The sequence below is a fragment of the Salmo salar genome, chromosome ssa01, assembly GCF_905237065.1.
Source record: "Salmo salar chromosome ssa01, Ssal_v3.1, whole genome shotgun sequence".
NCBI classification, from domain to species: Eukaryota; Metazoa; Chordata; class Actinopteri; order Salmoniformes; family Salmonidae; genus Salmo; species Salmo salar.
In genome coordinates, this window is record NC_059442.1 from 144969776 (window position 1) to 144989221 (window position 19446).

General features: G+C 47.6%; 1 protein-coding gene across 1 annotated transcript in view; it reads left to right on the forward strand.

Annotated features, from left to right (window-relative positions):
• mmp17a (matrix metallopeptidase 17a) overlaps positions 1 to 19446 on the forward strand; it is a 98909-nt gene that overhangs the window by 66751 nt on the left and 12712 nt on the right. The window contains exons 4-6 of the mRNA XM_014134286.2: positions 9275 to 9561; positions 13974 to 14150; positions 18194 to 18296. Of these exons, the coding sequence (XP_013989761.1) occupies positions 9275 to 9561; positions 13974 to 14150; positions 18194 to 18296 (567 nt within the window). The remainder of the gene's footprint in view (positions 1 to 9274; positions 9562 to 13973; positions 14151 to 18193; positions 18297 to 19446) is intronic.

Consider the following 19446-nt stretch of genomic DNA (forward strand, 5'->3'; position numbering starts at 1 on the left):
CAACTTTTTCAACTGTTTTTTACATCTTCAGTGATTGATTCCCTTGTCTTGAACACTAATAAATATGGTGCTAAGAAGCAGGCAGGCAAAAAAGAGGCATGGAAGCCTATTTCCATGTCAGATATTTTTTTTTTTTTATCAATGGTCATATACATGGGTCTAGTGAAGCTGAAAACCCTGAAACAGTATTGGAAAACTGCACCCCTCTATCAACTGCCTTTCCCCTGCACTGTCATGTCGTGCAAAATGTTTCTGACAATCTCACGGGCGATTCATATCAGTGACCCAGAAGTTGACGGGGACAACGACAAGAAGCGAGGCACAGCAGGGTATGATAGGCTCTGCAAAATTAAACCTCTCTACCACAGTATGGTTGAGGCCTGCAAGACCTATTTTCAGCCCGTCCAGAACCTTTCCATCGATGAGAGGATGGTAGCCTCAAAGGCCAGAATCAGCCTAAAACAGTACATGCGTAACAAGCCGACCAAGTGGGGTTACAAACTGTTTGTTTTGGCTGATTCTGCGTGTGCATACACGTGCAATTTTTTTGTTTTTGAGGGGAAGAGCAGTTTTGCGACCGGTAAGGGACTCAGCTATGATTCTGTCATGGCATTATTGGATTTTCAACTGCTGGGGAAGGGCTACAAACTTTTTGTGGACAATTTTTACACAAGCCCTACCCTATTCACAGACCTGAGGAAGCTGGATGTGTGGGCTTGTGGCACCATTCGGCCCAACAGAGTGGGCTTTCCAAAAACCAAGGAGAACGACATGCCTAAGCGGGCTGAGCGGGGTACCATGCGATGGATTCGCCAAGATGGCCTGCTCTTTGTGAAGTGGATGGATACCAGAGAGGTGGTCATGTGCTCCAGTATCCACAAGTCCTTCAGTGGCGATCACGTCATCAGGCGTGTGAAGGGCGCTACTGGGGCATGGTCAGCCAAAAATGTCCCCATTCCTGCAGCTATCAAGGACTATAACAAGAGCATGGGGGGTGTAGACCTGTCAGATGCGCTGATAGGCTACTATAATGTGCTCCACAAGACCATGAAATGGTACAATACTTTTTTTAATCATTTCATTGACATTGCTGTTGTGAATCCATTCATCATACAGAAGGAAATGGCCAAGAGCTGTGGAAAGCCCCCCATCTCACAACTAGCCTTCCGAGAGCTGCTCATCCAGGAGCTTGCTGGCTACAGCAAGTCCACTGCAGCACCTTCTGTCCCCTCTACCTCTGTCCCCTCTACCTCTGTCCCCTCTACCTCTTCTGCTCCTTCAACCAGTGGTGTTCACCTGCCTAAATCCATCTCTGCAGGCATGAATGTGCCTCAGGGCAGAAAGGGCACAGTGGGGAGGCGACGCTGTGCCCTTTGTCACAGGAAATGCCCCATCACCTGCACCACCTGTTCAGTAACCCTCTGCTTTACAGCAGAAAGAGACTGCTATGGGCCATGGCACAAGCAGCACAATTTTGTGTAGAGGACTGAGGGTCCTCACAATATTGTACATTGAATGTATGTAAATAGTTACCCTTGTTATTAAAATTTTTCAACATTTTATATTTGTATTTTTTTTTGGTACTTTTTTTGAGGGGTGTGTTACAAAATACAAAAATTATATTCTATATAGTTTTTTACATCAAAATGTATCACTGTACCAATTTGGCCACTTGGGTACATTTGGGTACATTTGTGTGGGACACCTGGGTGACTTCATACTCAATGTCATGTAGCTCGCTCATTCCTGAAGATATGTTTCTGAAACTTTAATCAGATACTGTTGCCCTCTTACATTCTGCATAGAAATTATCCCCAGCATCCTATCTGAATGTTTGGCTGTTCCTTTTCAGTTGAAAGATGGTGCAACAACAATAGAAACCAAAAAACGTATGTTTGTTTCCTTGTATTTTCTTCTACCAGATCTATTGTGTTATATTCTCCTACATTCAATTCACATTTCCACAAACTTCAGAGTGTTTCCTTTCAAATGATACCAAGAAAATGCATATCCTTGCTACTGGGCCTGAGCTACAGACAGTTAGATTTGGGTATGTCTTCAGGCGGAAATTAAGAGAAGTGGGACACCACATCAATCCCTCCCCTCTCCCTGTGCTGCCATCATTAGAGCTGTGATTGACAGCTGAGATAGAGGAAGAGGGACCTCACTCCTGACAAAGGATGGATTATTATCCCACTGAAGGACACTGTGTCTTTAAATCCCATAAATTCACAGATATGTAACTTTACGATTTACTTTTTTACCTCTCAGTTGTTACTCAGCCCAGTGTGTCAAAGTTGAAGAATAAAGGCACTGTTAAGTTCCTGTGTCAGCGGTCACTGAGGTGTGAGGATAATTCTTCTAATTTTCTCTACGTCCTAGACAGTTTAGCAAATCAAATCAAATGATATTGGTCACGTACACGTGATTAGCAGATGTTATTGCGGGTGTAGCGAAATGCTTGTGCTTCTAGCTCTGACAGTGCAGTAATAGCTAACAAGTAATATATAACAAATTACACAACATATACCAAATACGCACAAGTAGGAATTAATTAAGACTATATACACATATGGACGAGCGATGTCAGAGTGGAACGGACTAAGATACTAAAGAAATTTTAGGTGACAAACCAAATTTCTTTAGCCTCCTGAGGTTGAAGAGGCTCTGTTGCACCTTCTTCACCACACTGTCTGTGTGGGTGGTCCATTTCAGTTTGTCAGTGATGTGTACGCCGAGGAACTTGAAGCTTTCCACCTTCTCCACTGAGGTCTGTCAATGTAGAGGGGGGGAAGTTCACAATCATCGATGTAGAGGGGGGGGGAAGTCCACAATCATCTCCTTTGTTTTGTTGACATTGTGTGAGAGGTTGTTTTCCAGGCACTCACCTCCTCCCTGTAGGCTGTCTCGTCATCGTTGGTAATCAAGCCTACAACTGTTATGTCGTCTGCAAACTTGATGATTGAGTTGCAGTCATGGGTGAACACGGAGTACAGGAGGGGGCTGAGCACACACCCTTGTGGGGCCCCTGTGTTGAGGATCAGCGGCGTGGAGGTGATGTTTCCTACATTCACTACCTGGGGGTGGACCGTCAGGAAGTCCAGGACCCAGTTGCACAGGCGGGTCGAGACCCAAGGCCTCGAGCTTAATTATGAGCTTGGAGGGTACTATGTTGTTGATTGCTGAGCTATAGTCAATAAACAGCATTCTTACATTGGTATTTCTCTTGTCCAGATGGGATAGGGCACTGTGCAGAGCGATTGCATCATCTGTGGATCTATTGGGGCGGTAAGCAAATTGAAGTGGGTCTAGGGTAGCAGGTAAGGAAGAGGTAATCTGATCCTTGACTAGTCTCTCAAAGCACTTCATGATGACATAGGTGAGTGCTACGGTGCGATAGTCATTAAGTTCAGTTGCCTTTGCCTTCTTGGGTACAGGAACAATGGTTGTCATCTTGAAGCATGTGGGGACAGCAGACTGGGATAGGGAGAGATTGAATATGCCCGTAAACACACCAGCCAGCTGGTCTGTGCATGCTCTGAGGACGCGGCAAAGGAATGCTGTCTGGGCCGGCAGCCTTGCGAGGGTTAACACGTTTAAATGTCTTACTCACGTCGGCCACAGAGAAGGAGAGCCCACAGTCCTTGCAAAGTTGTTCACCATCATACAGATGGACAGAGGTGTAAAGGGCAGGGGCAGTCCCCTTCATAGGAACAAAGACAAGAGGACCTGTCTCGTCAGGGCTGATAGAGACTCACACAGGGGTCTCTTTTAATTTAGGAAACTCTCTTTGGAGCCTGATGTGCGTGCGTGCGCGTGTGTGTGTCTGTGCGCGTGCGTGCGTGCACCTGCCTGCCTGCCTGTGTGTGTGTGCATGTGTGTGAGCATGTGGCTGTCAGTAAAGAGAATCTGTGTGTGTGCATGTGTGTGTCAGTGGAGAGAGAAAAATAGCTTGTTTAATATCGGGGCCAGGGAGCCATGGGAGGTGAATCCTGATGACAGATTTAAGCTTGAAAGAGAAAAATGACTTAGTTTCAGCACTCTTAATCTGAGTCATCAGACTATGGGAGAGGCAGTGCAGGAGCTGTGGCTGGACTTGCAAATTAAAAGTCAACATTTGAGTTGCATTTGGAGGACTTCGGGGAGGCTGGCAGCCATTGTTTAGTGTATATCCATCTCTGGTCAGAGTCATGGACTGCTCATCCCTGTACGGACTACCTAATGGTCAGCCCTGAAAAAAGACTGCACTTAGTCATCCATCAAATGAAGGTGTTCATTGCTCAGAAATCCTGCCATGGATAAATTGAGTGGGATGGGGAAATGGCACAGGAAATATGCTGCCGTTATCAGACCCTCTGTAGCTTATTGATGACCTAAGCGACCCTGAAAGCATTTTTATAGTGTTTCCTATCTAGTGTGTAGTAGGGCTGGGCGGTATACCATATTTTACTATATACTGGTATTGATGGACGGACCGGTTTGGGTTTTTACTTTACCTTCTATAACGGTATTTTAATGTTTGGTTTCTTAAACTGGATACGCCGTGTGTAAAGTACATTTTTATAGTTTACTTCGCCACTTAGTCATCTCTCTCTGCTCTCTCTCCATGCCGCTTTCCACACAGACCTAGCCCCGCCCCCTGTCACTCAAGGAGCGCATTTGTTGTTCTTTGACCACGAGACACTTGCGTTCAGTCTGCATGGTCAATGCAGCACATGCAACAATGTTGATGACAGCGATGCTGTTTTCACTTTGCTTCTTAATATAAATTCACTAACATTCTATAATTACACTATGTGTTTGTGTTTCTTATATCTGCAAACAGCTAGTTTGTCCTTTCTTAGCAAGTTGGGCCTAAATCTTGTTAGCCGCTAATGCAAATCGCTAGTTAGCTGGCTAGCTAGCTATTAAATGTACTGAACCATAGCAAACGTAATTAGCTATACAGCCTAATAATACCAGTGATGGTGTAGACCTAAATCAGCATGTTGTTTGTGCAACAGTATCTTCTAAATCAAAGAGGAATACGTGAAGCATGGATATGTTAGCTACATGAAGTAGCTAAGCGAAAACGTTCAATGTAGCCAAAGATTATAGGGTCCCCAAGGAAACACTTTGGTTCCTACCCTGTCATAATAACTCCTCCCTGGCATTTTAATTTGTTGTCATGTCGAACAACACTATTCTATTATAGAATTAGAATAATAATTATATTTCCATGATTCCTACAGTTAACCCAAGTGTTTTGCTATAAATTGCAAGTAAAATCGCAATTGCAACAAAAAAATATATAAAAATGGAGAAGGACTCATTGAAATCACTTAGAATGTATGTGTCGCAACTCTAGGGTCACTCACTACTCATGAAGCAAATTTAGAACTTTTATTATTAAAAAACAAGAAATACCATCAAATATCGTCATTACATACCGTGATATGATATTTTGGCCATATCGCCCAGCCCTAGTGTGCTTTAGCATTTAGATTTTGTTCTGGAGAATAATGCGTGTTTCTTGTGTGCATGCGGGTGGAGTGCGTGCGTGCATGCGGGTGGAGTGTGTGCGTGCATGCGGGTGGAGTGCGTGCGTGCATGCGGGTGAGGTGCGTGCGTGCATGCAGGTGGAGTGCGTGCATGCATGTGGGTGGAGTGCGTCAGTGCGGGTGGAGAGTGCGTGCGGGTGGAGTGTGTGCGTGCGGGTGGAGTGCATGCGTGCGTGCGTGTGGGTGGAGTGCTTGCGTGCATGCGGGTGGAGTGCTAGTGTAGTACACCCTCTTCCAAAATTCTACTACTGTAAAGTCCCTCAGTCAAACTACAGCTCAGGGTCAATTATCCCTTTGTGTGTCACAACAAGGATTTACAGTGCTCTCACACACACACACACACACACACACACACACACACACACACACACACACACACACACACACACACACACACACACACACACACACACACATAGCCTCCAGTTGCCATGCCCAGTCAGCACAGCCAATGATGTAACACCATAATGGTTCCAGACTCATCCAGGCTGGTGAAAGAGTCAGAGTCAGGGCCTGTGGTCGAAACAGCATTCTGTCACACACAGAAAGGTTACCTCTGTCTGTCTTAACTTTCTAAAGCATTGAAATAAAAGTCATTGTAATTCTATGGTCTAAACTTCTCAAGGTTCTATCGTCTATTACTCACCTCCAAGAATTGGAAAATGTTTTGTTTGTGCTGTTTGCTCTTGCTTTGTGCACTTGCATTGTGAATGTCAAATAAAGGTTTCACAATATTACTGAAGTATTTATTCATTAAAAGGTTTTTATCACACACACATTATGTTGGACTTTGCCAGCGGGTATAGAAATTCTCAGCGTAGCAATCATATTTCCTACTTAATGCTATTCCTAGACCGGCTCCAGGGCCATGATGGTCAATGTATTTTTAATGTACTTGCTCAGATAGCGGGTGTGAACACAGCCAATGTCATGGGATTCTAGAGCTCATCTGTGATGCAGGGGAGGCTGCCTCTGACCTTGGCTAGCAGGCTGCTATTACCCACCCCTCCACTACTCCCCCCACTCCCTGACTTCACTGCCCTCCCCATCCCTGCATCAAAAGCTATTGAGCATGTGAACTATCTATGGGTTCCTTTAGCCATATACACTGAAGAAAAAATATAAACGTAACATGTAAAATGTTGGTCCCATGTTTCATGAGCTGAAATAGAAAATCAGATATTTTCCATATGCACAAAAAGCTTATTTCTCTCAAATTTGGTGAACAAATTTGTTCACATCCTTGTCAGTGATCATTTCTCCTTTACCAAGAGAATCCATCCACCTGACAGGTGTGGAATATCAAGAAGCTGATTAAACAGCATGATCATTACACAGGTGCACATTGTGCTGGGGTCAATAAAAGGCCACTCTCAAATTTGCAGTATTGTCACACAACACAATGCAACAGATTTGTAACGTTTTGCATGCAATTGGCATGCTGACTGCAGAAATGTCCACCATAGCTGTTGCCTGAGAATTGAACGTTCATTTCTCTACCATAAGCCGCCTTCAATGTCATTTTAGAGAATTTGGCAGTACATCCAACCTGCCTCACAACCGCAGACCACATGCCAGGCCAGGACCTCCACATCTGGCTTCTTCACCTGCGGGATCGTCTAAGACCAACGACCCGGACAGCTGATGAAACTGTGGGTTTGCACAACCAAAGAATTTCTGCACAGGGAAGCTCATCTGTGTGCTCGTCGACCACACCAGGGTCTTGACTTGATTGCAGTTTGGTGTTGTAACCGGCAAATGGGCAAATGCTCACCTTCGATGGCCACTGGCACACTGAAGAAGTGTGCTTTTCACAGATGTATCCCAGTTTCAACTGTACCAGGCAGATGGCAGACAGCGTGTATGGCGTTGTGTGGGCAATGGTGGTGCCCCATGATGGTGGTGGGGTTATGGTATGGGCAGGCATAAGCTACAGACAACAAACACAATTGCATTTTATCAATGGCAATTTGAATGCACAGAGATACCGCAGCGAGATCCTGAGGCCCATTGTCGTGCCATTCATCCGCCGCCATCACCTCATGTTTCAGCATGATAATGCACAGCCCCATGGCCTGCATACTCACCAGACATGCCACCCATTGAGCATGTTTGGGGTGCTCAAGGTCGACTTGTATGACAGCGTGTTCCAGTTCCCGCCAATATCCAGAAACTTCGCACAGCCATTGACGAGTAGTGGGACAACATTCCACAGACCACAATCAACAGCCTTATCAACCCACAATCAACAGCCTGATCAGCCTGATCAACAATCAACAGCCTGATCAACAACTATGCGAAGGAGATGTGTCACGCTGCATGAAGCAAATGGTGGCCTCACCAGATACTGACTGGATTTCTGATTCACGCCATGGTGGTGCCCCATGATGGTGGTGGGGTTATGGTATGGGCAGGCATAAGCTACAGACAACAAACACAATTGCATTTTATCAATGGCAATTTGAATGCACAGAGATACCGCAGCGAGATCCTGAGGCCCATTGTCGTGCCATTCATCCGCCGCCATCACCTCATGTTTCAGCATGATAATGCACAGCCCCATGGCCTGCATACTCACCAGACATGCCACCCATTGAGCATGTTTGGGGTGCTCAAGGTCGACTTGTATGACAGCGTGTTCCAGTTCCCGCCAATATCCAGAAACTTCGCACAGCCATTGACGAGTAGTGGGACAACATTCCACAGACCACAATCAACAGCCTTATCAACCCACAATCAACAGCCTGATCAGCCTGATCAACAATCAACAGCCTGATCAACAACTATGCGAAGGAGATGTGTCACGCTGCATGAAGCAAATGGTGGCCTCACCAGATACTGACTGGATTTCTGATTCACGCCACTACCTTTTTTATATATATATATCTGTGACCAACAGATGCATATCTGTATTCTCAGTGAAATCATGTGAAATCCGTAGTTTAGGGCCTAATGAATTTATTTCAATTGACTGATTCCTTATATGAACAGTAATTCAGTAAAATCTTTGAAATAGTTGCATGTTCCGTTTATATTTTTGTTCATTGCACATATCGAGTAGCCAGCAACCTTGGCTAATGGTAGTTATATGACTCTGGTTGCTAGGAAATAGAAAGAGGAGAATGGAAGAGAGAGGGAGAGAGTATGACTGCCCCACTGTTTATTCAAATCCTATTACTGATGTAGAAGAGGGAGAGAGAGATACGAGGGAGAAAGAGAGGGAGAGAGAGAAGGGAGGAGAGTGCCTCGAAAGCTATTCCTGAAAGATCATTTTATGTCTTTCTCCTCTCTCTCATCTCTCCGCAACTCAGTTCAAAGATGTTGATGCATTTGAACGCTATGGTCAATCTGTTTTCCACTGCGAGGGCTCACCAAGCCATGAAATGGAAAAGGAGATACAATCAGTGGGTATCTGCAAACAAGCCCTATACTCATTCATGAACTGACAACCTGTTGCCATCAGCTAACATTTTGTTGACCAGTGACCAGTGCAGCTCTGCCAGTGTATTTGTACAGTATTCTAATTTTGACCTTTCCTCTCCCCCTCTCACTCTCTCCTCCTCTTATCTTTTTTCTCCTCTCTCGCCCTCCTCTCGCCCTCTTTTCCTCGACTCCTGTTCCTACTTTCATCTGCTTCCACTCTACTTCTCTCATCCTCTCCTTATTCCCCTCTCCTCTTCTCCCACTTGGTCTCTTCCTCTCCCTCTTCTCCTCTCGTTCCTCTCCACCTCCAGGATACGTACCTTTCCTAAGGAGTCTCCTCTGTTGGGTCGAGATACGGTACGGGCTCTCATGTACTACGCTCTCAAGGTCTGGAGTGACATCTCACCCCTCAACTTCCATGAAGTGGCGGGCAACGACGCAGACATCCAGATCGACTTCACCAAGGCTGACCACAACGACGGGTACCCCTTTGACGGGCCGGGGGGCACTGTGGCGCACGCTTTCTTCCCCGGAGACAGGTTCACGGCAGGGGACACCCACTTTGATGATGATGAGGCCTGGACCTTCAGATCACCAGGTAAGTGGTTGGTAGTTTACTGTGCCTTCAGTGACTAGTGTGTATTGTACATGGATTGTATATGTGCTATACTGTTCATTTGTTCATTATATTTATTTGTATGAAGTACATTTCCAGAAGTTTGTGTGTGCATGTGTGCGTGTGTGTGTGTGTGTGTGTGTGTGTGTGTGTGTGTGTGTGTGTGTGTGTGTGTGTGTGTGTGTGTGTGTGTGTGTGTGTGTGTGTGTGTGTTTACATGAGTGTGTGCGAGCGTGCAATGCCCAGTGACACCTCACAGCTCTAGCAGTTGGTTGGTCAGCCATGGGTCACTCAGTCTGACTAGCCGCTCCCAGACTCACAGATGCTCTCATTAATCATTAAGTCCGCCTGCTGCTGCTAGGCTGATCGACTGCCCACCACTTCCCCCTCTTCCATCTCCCATTCTCATCAGCCTGAGTGGACTCAAGGTGCCCCCCTCCATCTCTCCCTTCCTGTCCATCTCTGATGGAGAAACTAGTACATTTTCTGTTATGCCCTTACCTCTCCTTCCGGCCTGAGACAAAAGGAGGAAGAGGATAGCGGGTGACCATAGACAGTGTTGGTTAATGTCTCTTTTTCTCAAGTAGGGTAAAAGAGAACGAGCTCCTCCTTCGTCTCCCCACCTATGATGAGACTAGAACTACTGAGAGCACCCAGAGATCCAGATCCTCCTTTATAGAGTCATATTCCACTCTAGCCAAGCCCAATACCTCCACATCACTTGCCTTGATAAAGATAGCAAGACAACCAAACACATTTGGAGAGGTGAAGTGATGTAATGTGTGATGTATGCTGGCCCCATGACCTCTCTGACAGGACAGATACAGTACATCACCCTTCCAAAGATACTACAAACCAGACCTCAGTGTGGGGGGTAGGAGAGGAGCAGGGCTGCGTGATGCAGACTGACCCAGCTGGTGTGCCATGTTGATGGGGCCATGCCGCCAGGTCGTGCCCTGGTCTCCCCCTGTCCTGCAGGAGGCCTCCTGGATAGCGGCTCAGTCTGCTCCAATTAGGGCTCCCAACAGGCCAGACCAGGCAGGCAGCAGATGCTTACATGGCGCCTGGAAGGTGGAGTACAGGGGGAGGGAGGGGAGAGACGGTGGTGGTCAGGGGAATACACTTAAAAGATGGGCGGATAGAGCGGTAGATTCACTGATGTGGGAGAAAATGGAGGAAGATTATATGAAAAATCCATCTTTTCTCCAAGAATCTCACATCATTGGCACACTGCATGAATAAATTATGATGATGAGGAGGAAGTGAAGGATAATGGTAATGATGAAAATTATGATTTACCCTCAACCCACACAAGGAATGAGATCGCTCCAGTATTTGCTTATGATATGAATCCTTTAACTGAAACTATTGAATGCCCAACACCACCATCTAGATTTCTAGTATAATTTCATTGCTTGGATTGAACAAGGAATTTAGTCCTCTATTTATTTGTGTTTGTTTGCCTTGACTCTCTGGCGGCAGACGTGAGTCGCCGAGGCAGAGGAGCCACTTAATTAAACAGCTCTTAATTTCTTCTCAGCTTCACAGTCCGTCGGGTGGACACCGCAGCTCTTAGTCCCTCAACTCAGTAGGCTGTGCTAACCACGAAGCTCTCTTACTAAAACTGACACCAATGCCTTACCTTGGTGAGTGTTATGTATGTGTCGTATGGTTGATGTTGTGTTTACGACACTAAAGGATTGTGTTCTTTGACATGCGTACCAGAAAATGTTGCTGGTGCTTTGGGTTAGATAAGGGAGTTAAACGTTAACTAGTTGTCCCTAGTTTTCTGTCATAATAGTGAGCCATACAGGTGATTCTTTCATCAAGGTGCTTTTTAGTCAGTCTGCAACAGGATTCAAGGCCTATCCCCTCCTAGGTATTGGAGTGGGTTGTTGTTCCTGCAACTTTCGAACAAGAAGATCATCTTTGGAGAAGTTGTAAACTTGTAAGGTCAGGAGCTAGAAGTGAAACACGGCAGTTCAGCAGATTTCTGGGGCCCTAATCTTCTTAATAAGAAGGATGGACCTTATCAGAGGAATAAGGATTCCAGTAATTGCTTTCCCTCTCGCCCTTCTTTTCTCTCTCCCCTTGCCTATTTTCTGAAAACTTATCCCAGTGTATTGTTCTTGGCAGAGCCTTCAAACATTCCCCCCTATGAGGGCCATCTGCTAATGTGTTGTAATTAGCAATGAATTGAAACTGGGCGTTTGGAGAACAGCGTAGCTAGCAGAATGCTAAATGCTCCATTTAAGTTTGCTAGCATTCTGCTCTCCACTGGTTAATTGACAGGGGAGACATCCAATGGGGTGGCCAGGGCAGACTCTCAGGGTCCGGGTCACATAAGTGGAGCCAGGGAAAGGCTGTTTTTGTTTTGACAGCAGGCAGATTGCTTTTATTAATTATCTCTCCGCTGGTTGCTCGCTAATGCAGAATGATTATGCTGGCCGAAACAAAAGGCTCATTAAGCAGGTGTGTTTTGATGACATTCGCAATTTGGCTTTGGTTCGCAACGCGTGTGCACGCGTTAGTGTGTTCATGTTTGTGTTAGTGAGAGAGAGAGAGAGAGAGAGAGAGAGAGAGAGAGAGAGAGAGAGAGAGAGAGAGAGGAAAGAGAAAGAGAGGCAGAGAGACAAAGAGAAAGAGAGAGAGACAGAGAGAGAGACAGAGAGAGAGACAGAGAGAGAGCAGAGAGAGAGAGAGAGAGAGAGAGAGAGAGAGAGAGAGAGAATGAAATGATAGTGTAGAAGGGAGAAATAGCTCCACACTGCTCATTCACAATATCAAGCTATCAGTCAGTCACTTAGTCTCCCTGCTCTGGCTGACTGGCTCCTCAGCTCCTCAGGGACCAGGCTGCACACCATGGCCAAACAGGCTGTACTCCATCACCACCACCACCACCACAGAGGATCAGCAGCCCTCTCTTGAGGAATGAAGAGAGACATCAGAATAGAGCGCAATTCATATTTGGAGATGGAGTAACAGGGCATGGCGTCAGAGTGAACTAAAGCGTCCCTCTCTCTCCCCCGATTATCTCAGGTTCCACAAAGCTGATAGCATTTTGGCTGAGTAAACAGTCACAGGGCTGAACCAGATGTAGTCTAAAGGGAATATGGTCTGTTCCTCTCATCCCACACACAGCCTTTACTATCATCCTCCATAGACCTCCTAAAGCCTACCAAGCAGGACCCTGGCCAGCTGTGGCTTGCTTTTAGAGGGTCCCCATCCCCAAATCTGATGGGACAGACAGACTCCATCTGGCCTGCACTCTTTCTCTCCCTCTCTCTGCACCTCCTGCTGCTAACCATCCCAGCCCAGACACCTCTTTTACCAGCAGGGTCCAACTGAATGAATACAGCATTTCATTGAATCTAGAACATCAGCCAAATGTCTGTGTGGCAAGGTTGGACACAGGCAGTCAGTCTGTTGTGTAGTCACAGGGATGAACACTACAGTGACTCTGTGTAAAATAAATGGCGCCGTAGATACCATGACCTCCCTGCTTCCCTCCCCCTCTCTCCCATCCTCTCTTTCTCTCATCCTCCCTTCGTCCTCCACCCTGCATACTCCTTGTAAATTAAATGGTACCATAACCTCCCTCCCTCCCTCCTTCCCTCCCTTCCTCTCATACATACTCCATTTCTCCACTCCATTTCTGCACAATGTGCTCCTGTAGATTAGGACATGTATTTGGCCTTCAATCACCCTGGTGACTAACCAGGAGGGAATATACCAGCACCTCTCTCCATTGTCTGTGTTTGAGTATGACACTGAGGCACAGCCAAGCTTGTGCTAATCTAAGACTAGCCACGCACACAGAGGCAGGGAACCTAGCTAGCTGTGGCATGCTGACACACACACCACACCAACGAGTTTGGTGGATGGTGGAGCCGCAATCTAAATCTCTTAGCCGCAGGTTTGAACTCTTAGTCTCGCTTAGCAGAGCCAGACGAGCAGGTTTTCTTTCCTTTTTTTTTTGCAAATTCCGCCGAGGAGGGAAGAGGTGTTTTTAGCCTGCTGCAGTCGCTCCAGGTGTCCCTACATGCTCTGTGTCTGACAGCTTGCGGCTCAGACTGTATTTCCATGGCTATCTCTCTATGCTTTGTGCCTAAAAGCATTAAAAGCGTTTGTGCCTGTCTGCTTCTCCTCTTAACTCTAACAATATGGAGATGGGTTCAGAAGTAAGAGAAAAACACTCTGCAATCCACACACTTGGTGTAGTAGGTCAGTCCAGAGAAGGTAGTAATAGCATTCTTCTGTCTGTCAGTGAGGTGTGTTTTCATGATATGAAAGCCATATCAAAGCTTTTCTCTGCTCCGATGGATGGAGAAATCTCATTGTTATCTTTCTCACGTCTATCCTCCCTCTCTCTTTCTCTCTCTCTCTCCCCTCAGACTCTCACGGGATGGATTTGTTTGCGGTAGCAGTGCATGAGTTTGGTCATGCTATTGGCCTGGCCCACACTTCAGCCATAGAGTCTATCATGAGGCCATACTACCAGGGTCCTGTGGGGGACCCACTCAAGTACAACCTCCCCTATGAGGACAAGGTCCGCGTCTGGCAGCTCTACGGTACGTACCTCAAATCGCCTCACCATCATGGGAAAAGGCTGCTAAGGGGTATATAGTACATAGAGACATAACACCACAGCTGCTTCTTACCCCGCAATGTTTCCCAACACTGTAATACATACAGTGCATTCGGAAAGTATCCAGACCCCTTGACTTTTTCCACATTTTGTTATGTTACAGCCTTATTCCTAAATTGATAAAATTGTTTTTTTTCCTCCTCAATCTACACACAATACCCCATAATGAAAAAAATGTATAATAAAAAACTAAACTGAAATATGACATTTACATAAGTATTCAGACACTTTACTCAGTACTTTGTTGAAGCACCTTTGACAACGATTACAGCCTTGAGTCTTCTTAGGTATGACATTACAAGCTTGGCACACCTATATTTGGGGAGTTTCTCCCATTCTTCTCTGCAGATCCTCTCAGGCTCAGTCAGGTTGGATGGGGAGCGTCGCTGCACAGCTATTTTCAGGTCTCTCAAGAGATGTTCGATCTGATTCAAGTCCGGGGCTGGTCGGGCCGCTCAAGGATATTCTCCTCTCCACCTGTCACGCCCTGAACGGAGAGAGACGGTTTATTCCTCTATTTTGTTAGGTCAGGGTGTGGGGTGGGCATTCTATGTCATTATATTTCTATGTTTTGGCCAGGTATGGTTTCCAATCAGAGGCAGCTGTCTATTGTTGTCTCTGATTGGGAATAATACTTAGGCAGCCTTTTCCCCACCTGTAGTTGTGGGTAATTATTCTTTCTGTGAGTGTTTTGTGTGTGCCTCAGTTGCGTCACGTTCATTTCTGTTTATCCTGTTTATTGTTTTGTTCGGTTTCACGTAAAATAAAGGATGTGGAATTACCGGCACGCTGCCTCTTGGCTTATTTATGACAGGGAGTTTGAGGACAGTGAACATGACATAATTACCCACCACAAGAAAGCCAAGCAGCGTGCGCTTACTGGGAAGACGTGCTGGACCGGGGAGAATCAACATCGACGGAAGCACGAGAGGCACCCCCCAAAAAAAATGGGGGGGGCGGGGGCACACGGTGAGATTGGCAGAGTCAGGGTGGAGACCTGAGCCAACTCCCCGTGCTTACCGTGGGGAAAGTAGGACTGGTCAGGCACCGTGTTATGCGGTGATTCGCACGGTGTCGCCAGGGCGCCTGCACAGGCAGTTCGTCCTGTGCCGCGCCCCACACTTCCCGGGCTAAAGTAAGCATACAGCCAGGATGGGTTGTGCCAGCCCTAAGCTCCAGACCTCCAGTGCGCCTCCACGGCCCAGTATACTCTGTGCCTGCTCTGCGCACCCAGTCTCCTGTGCGTCTCCCCAGTCCGGTGACCGGTTCCAGCTCCACGTAAGAAGCCTCCAGTGATGATCTATGGTCCGAAGCCTCCAGTGATGATCCATGGCACGAAGCCTCCAGTGATGATCCATGGCCCGGAGCCTGTAGTGATGATCCATGGCACGAAGCCTCCATTGATAATCCATGGTCCAGAGCCTCCAGTGATAATCCAGGCCGAGCCTCCAGTGTGATCCATGGCCCGGAGCCTGTAGGGATGATCCATGGCACGAAGCCCAGCCCGGAGCCTGTAGGGATGATCATGGCACGAAGCCTCCAGTGATAATCCATGGCCCAGGGCCTCTAGTGATAATCCATGGCACGAAGCCTCCAGTGATGATCCATGGCAAGAAGCCTCCAGTGATGATCCATGGCAAGAAGCCTCCAGTGATGATCCATGGCGCGGAACCTGTAGTGATGATCCATGGCACAGAGCCTCCTGAGACAGTCTACAGACCGGAACCTCCTGAGACGGTCCACAGTCCGGAACCTCCTGAGACGGTCCACAGTCCAGAACCACTTGAGACGGTCTACAGTCCGGAACCACCTGAGACGGCCCACAGTCCGGAACCTCCTGAGACGGTCCACAGTCCGGAACCTCCAGCGACGTTCCCCAGTCCAGAGTCTTCAGCGACGGTCTGCAGTCCAGAGTCTTCAGCGACGGTCTGCAGTCCAGAGTCTTCAGCGACGGTCTGCAGTCCAGAGTCTGCAGCGACGGTCTGCAGTCCAGAGTCTTCAGCGACGGTCTGCAGTCCAGAGTCTTCAGCGACGGTCTGCAGTCCAGAGTCCCCGGCGGTCTGCAGTCCAGAGCCCCGGGCGGCGGTCTGCAGTCCAGAGTTCCGCGGCGGTCTGCAGTCCAGAGTCTCCGGGCGGCGGTCTGCAGTCCAGAGTCTCCGGCGGCGGTCTGCAGTCCAGAGTCTCCGGCGGCGGTCTGCAGTCCAGAGTCTCCGGCGGCGGTCTGCAGTCCAGAGTCTTCGGCGACGGTCTGCAGTCCAGAGTCTTCAGCGACGGTCTGCAGTCCAGAGTCTTCAGCGACGGTCTGCAGTCCAGAGTCCCCGGCGGCGGTCTGCAGTCCAGAGCCCCCGGCGGCGGTCTGCAGTCCAGAGTCCCCGACGGCGGTCTGCAGTCCGGAGTCTCCGGCGGCGGTCTGCAGTCCAGAGTCTCTGGCGGCAGTCTGCAGTCCAGAGCCTCCGGCGAGGATCTACGGTCCGGTGGCACAAGAGCGAAGGGATCAACGGGCGGAGCGGGGGCTAAGTCCCGAACCGGAGCCGCCACCATGGGTAGATGCCCACCCGGACCCTCCCCTATAGGTTCAGGTTTGCGGCCGGGAGTCCGCACCTTTGGGGGGGTACTGTCACGCCCTGACCTGAGAGAGACGGTTTATTTCTCTATTTTGTTAGGTCAGGGTGTGGGGTGGGCATTCTATGTCATTATATTTCTATGTTTTGGCCAGGTATGGTTTCCAATCAGAGGCAGCTGTCTATCGTTGTCTCTGATTGGGAATCATACTTAGGCAGCCTTTATCCCACCTGGTTTTGTGGGTAGTTGTTTTCCGTTTAGTTGTCTGTTGCCTGACGGAACTGTTTGCTTTCATTTTGTTTCTTTGTTTAAGTGTTTCGTTATATGAATAAATATGAGCACTTACCACGCTGCGTTTTGGTCCCCTTCTCATTACGACGAAAGCCATCACACCACCTTTCTTTCCTATTACCTTATGTTATTTATAGTACTACATTGACATTGATTACTGCATTGTTGGGTTTAGAGCTTACAAGAAAGGCATTTCACTGTACTTGAACACGTGACAATTAAACCTGAAACTATTTCAGTCATCCTTATCCTTCTCTCCACAAATCAGAACACCTCTTGCCTAGCTACTCCTCTATGATTATGTTATACCCGCCCCTCCACACGCCTACCTCACTTATACTAGACATACATCAATGGACTGGCATTCTGCCATCCCTTCTATGTACATATACTGTGCAGAAGATCCTAGAGGTACTGTATACATTAACTGTCTAATCTACAGGCGCAGACCACCCCACCATCACCCCTCAAACCTCTCATTGCAAATGTCTCCTAGAATTACCCATGATTCCTAATGGGACGTGTCCGCCCATCCCTTAGTGCAACATGGGGGTGTAGAGCAGGAAACCCAAGGCCTCGGCACAGGAAGCAGAATTGATTTGTTTGTATGCAGTGATAATTGATTTAACTAGCGTACTGGTTAAAGTGGGAGGGAGTGAAGAGAATGCTTTAATTGGTCATCCCTGTGGCACAGACCCTGCTTATCACTGTGTGCCATGCTACTGAGAGAGGGGGAGGAGACGAAGACAGATAGGTGAGGGGTGATGAGAAGAGAGAGAGGGAGGACAGGAAGACTGATAGGTGAGAGGGGATAAGTGGCTGGGGGAGAAGGGAAGAGACTGGAGAGGTAACAGGCAAGGTAGGACAAAGAAGAGAGAGAGAGGTGAGATAGAGAGGGAAAAGGAAGGGAGGGAGAGAGAGGTGAAATAGAGACAGGGAAAGGAAAGAGAGAGAGGTGAGATAGAGACAGGGAAAGGAAGGGAGGGAGAAAACATGTTGACTTATGCTGCCGCCGTAAAGTGGGGCTGGATGCTTGGAATGTGTGTATGTGAATGTGGGGTTGTGTGTCTCTAAGTACAGTTGAATTGACCCTTGACCTCTCGTCCTTCCCAGGGGTGAGCGATTCAGTGTCACATACGGCCCAGCCAGATGACCCCTCCCAGACCGCTGACCCACCGGTTCTACTGGACCTCCCTGAGAACAGATCTACTGTCCCGTGAGTCACACCCACACAAACACACACATTCGCACTCCATATATTACATCTGCTGACACACATACACTCACCCACTCACATACACTCAGAGGCCAGTTTATTAGGTACTTCACCCCTTTCATGAAAATTGTTCACTCCTACAGACAGTGAGTCAGGTGGCTGTGGCTTGCTATATAAAGCAGGCAGACGAGCATCATCGAGGCATTCAGTTACTGTTTGATTGAACTTTAGAATGGGCAAAACGAGTGACCTAAGCGACTTTGAGCGTGGTATGGTCATCAGTGCCAGGCACGCCGGTTCCAGTATCTCAGAAACGGATGGCCTCCTAGGCTTTCACGCATGACAGTTTCTAGGGTTTACAGAAAATGGTGTGACAAGCTAAAAACATACAGTCAGCGTCAGTCCTGTTGGCAAAAACAGCTCGTTGGTGAGAGGTCGAAGGAGAATGGCAGAATCGTGCAAGCTAACAGACGGGCCACAAGCAGGAAAATAACTACGCAGATCAACAGTGGTGTGCAGAACAACATCTCGGAATGCACAACTCTTCTATCCTTGTCACGGATGGGCTATTGCAGCAGACGACCACACCGGGTTCAGCTAAATACAAAAATAAGTAGCTCCAGTGGGCACGCTATCACCAACACTGGACAATTGAGGAGTGGAAAAATATTGCCTGGTCCAACAAATCACAGTTCCTGATGGAAGAGTGAGAATTTGGGTCCATGCCCCCATCCTGCCTAGTGTCAACTGTACAGGCTGGTGGTGTTTGTGCAGTGGGGAATGTTTTCCTGGCAGACGTTAGGACCCTTGGTACTATACCAATTGAGCAATGTTTCCATTCCCCAAATAATTCAGGCTGTTCTGGAGGCAAAAGTGTTCTGACCCGGTACTAGATGGGTGTACCTAATAAACTGTCCACTGAGTGTATATCCACACACACCCGTATACATCCATTCTTTCTCCCTCTGTTTCCAGACTGTCCTGCAGTTCAGTGAGTTTGGACATTGTCACAATGCCGCAGAGAGAGATAACAGTCCTTGTTTCCCAGTGTGCTCAGTATTACATTTGTATGTTTATACAACACCACGTCGCCAGTGTTCACACACCAGACTACACAGCACTCAACAGCAAGTGACAGAACAGAAGCCCT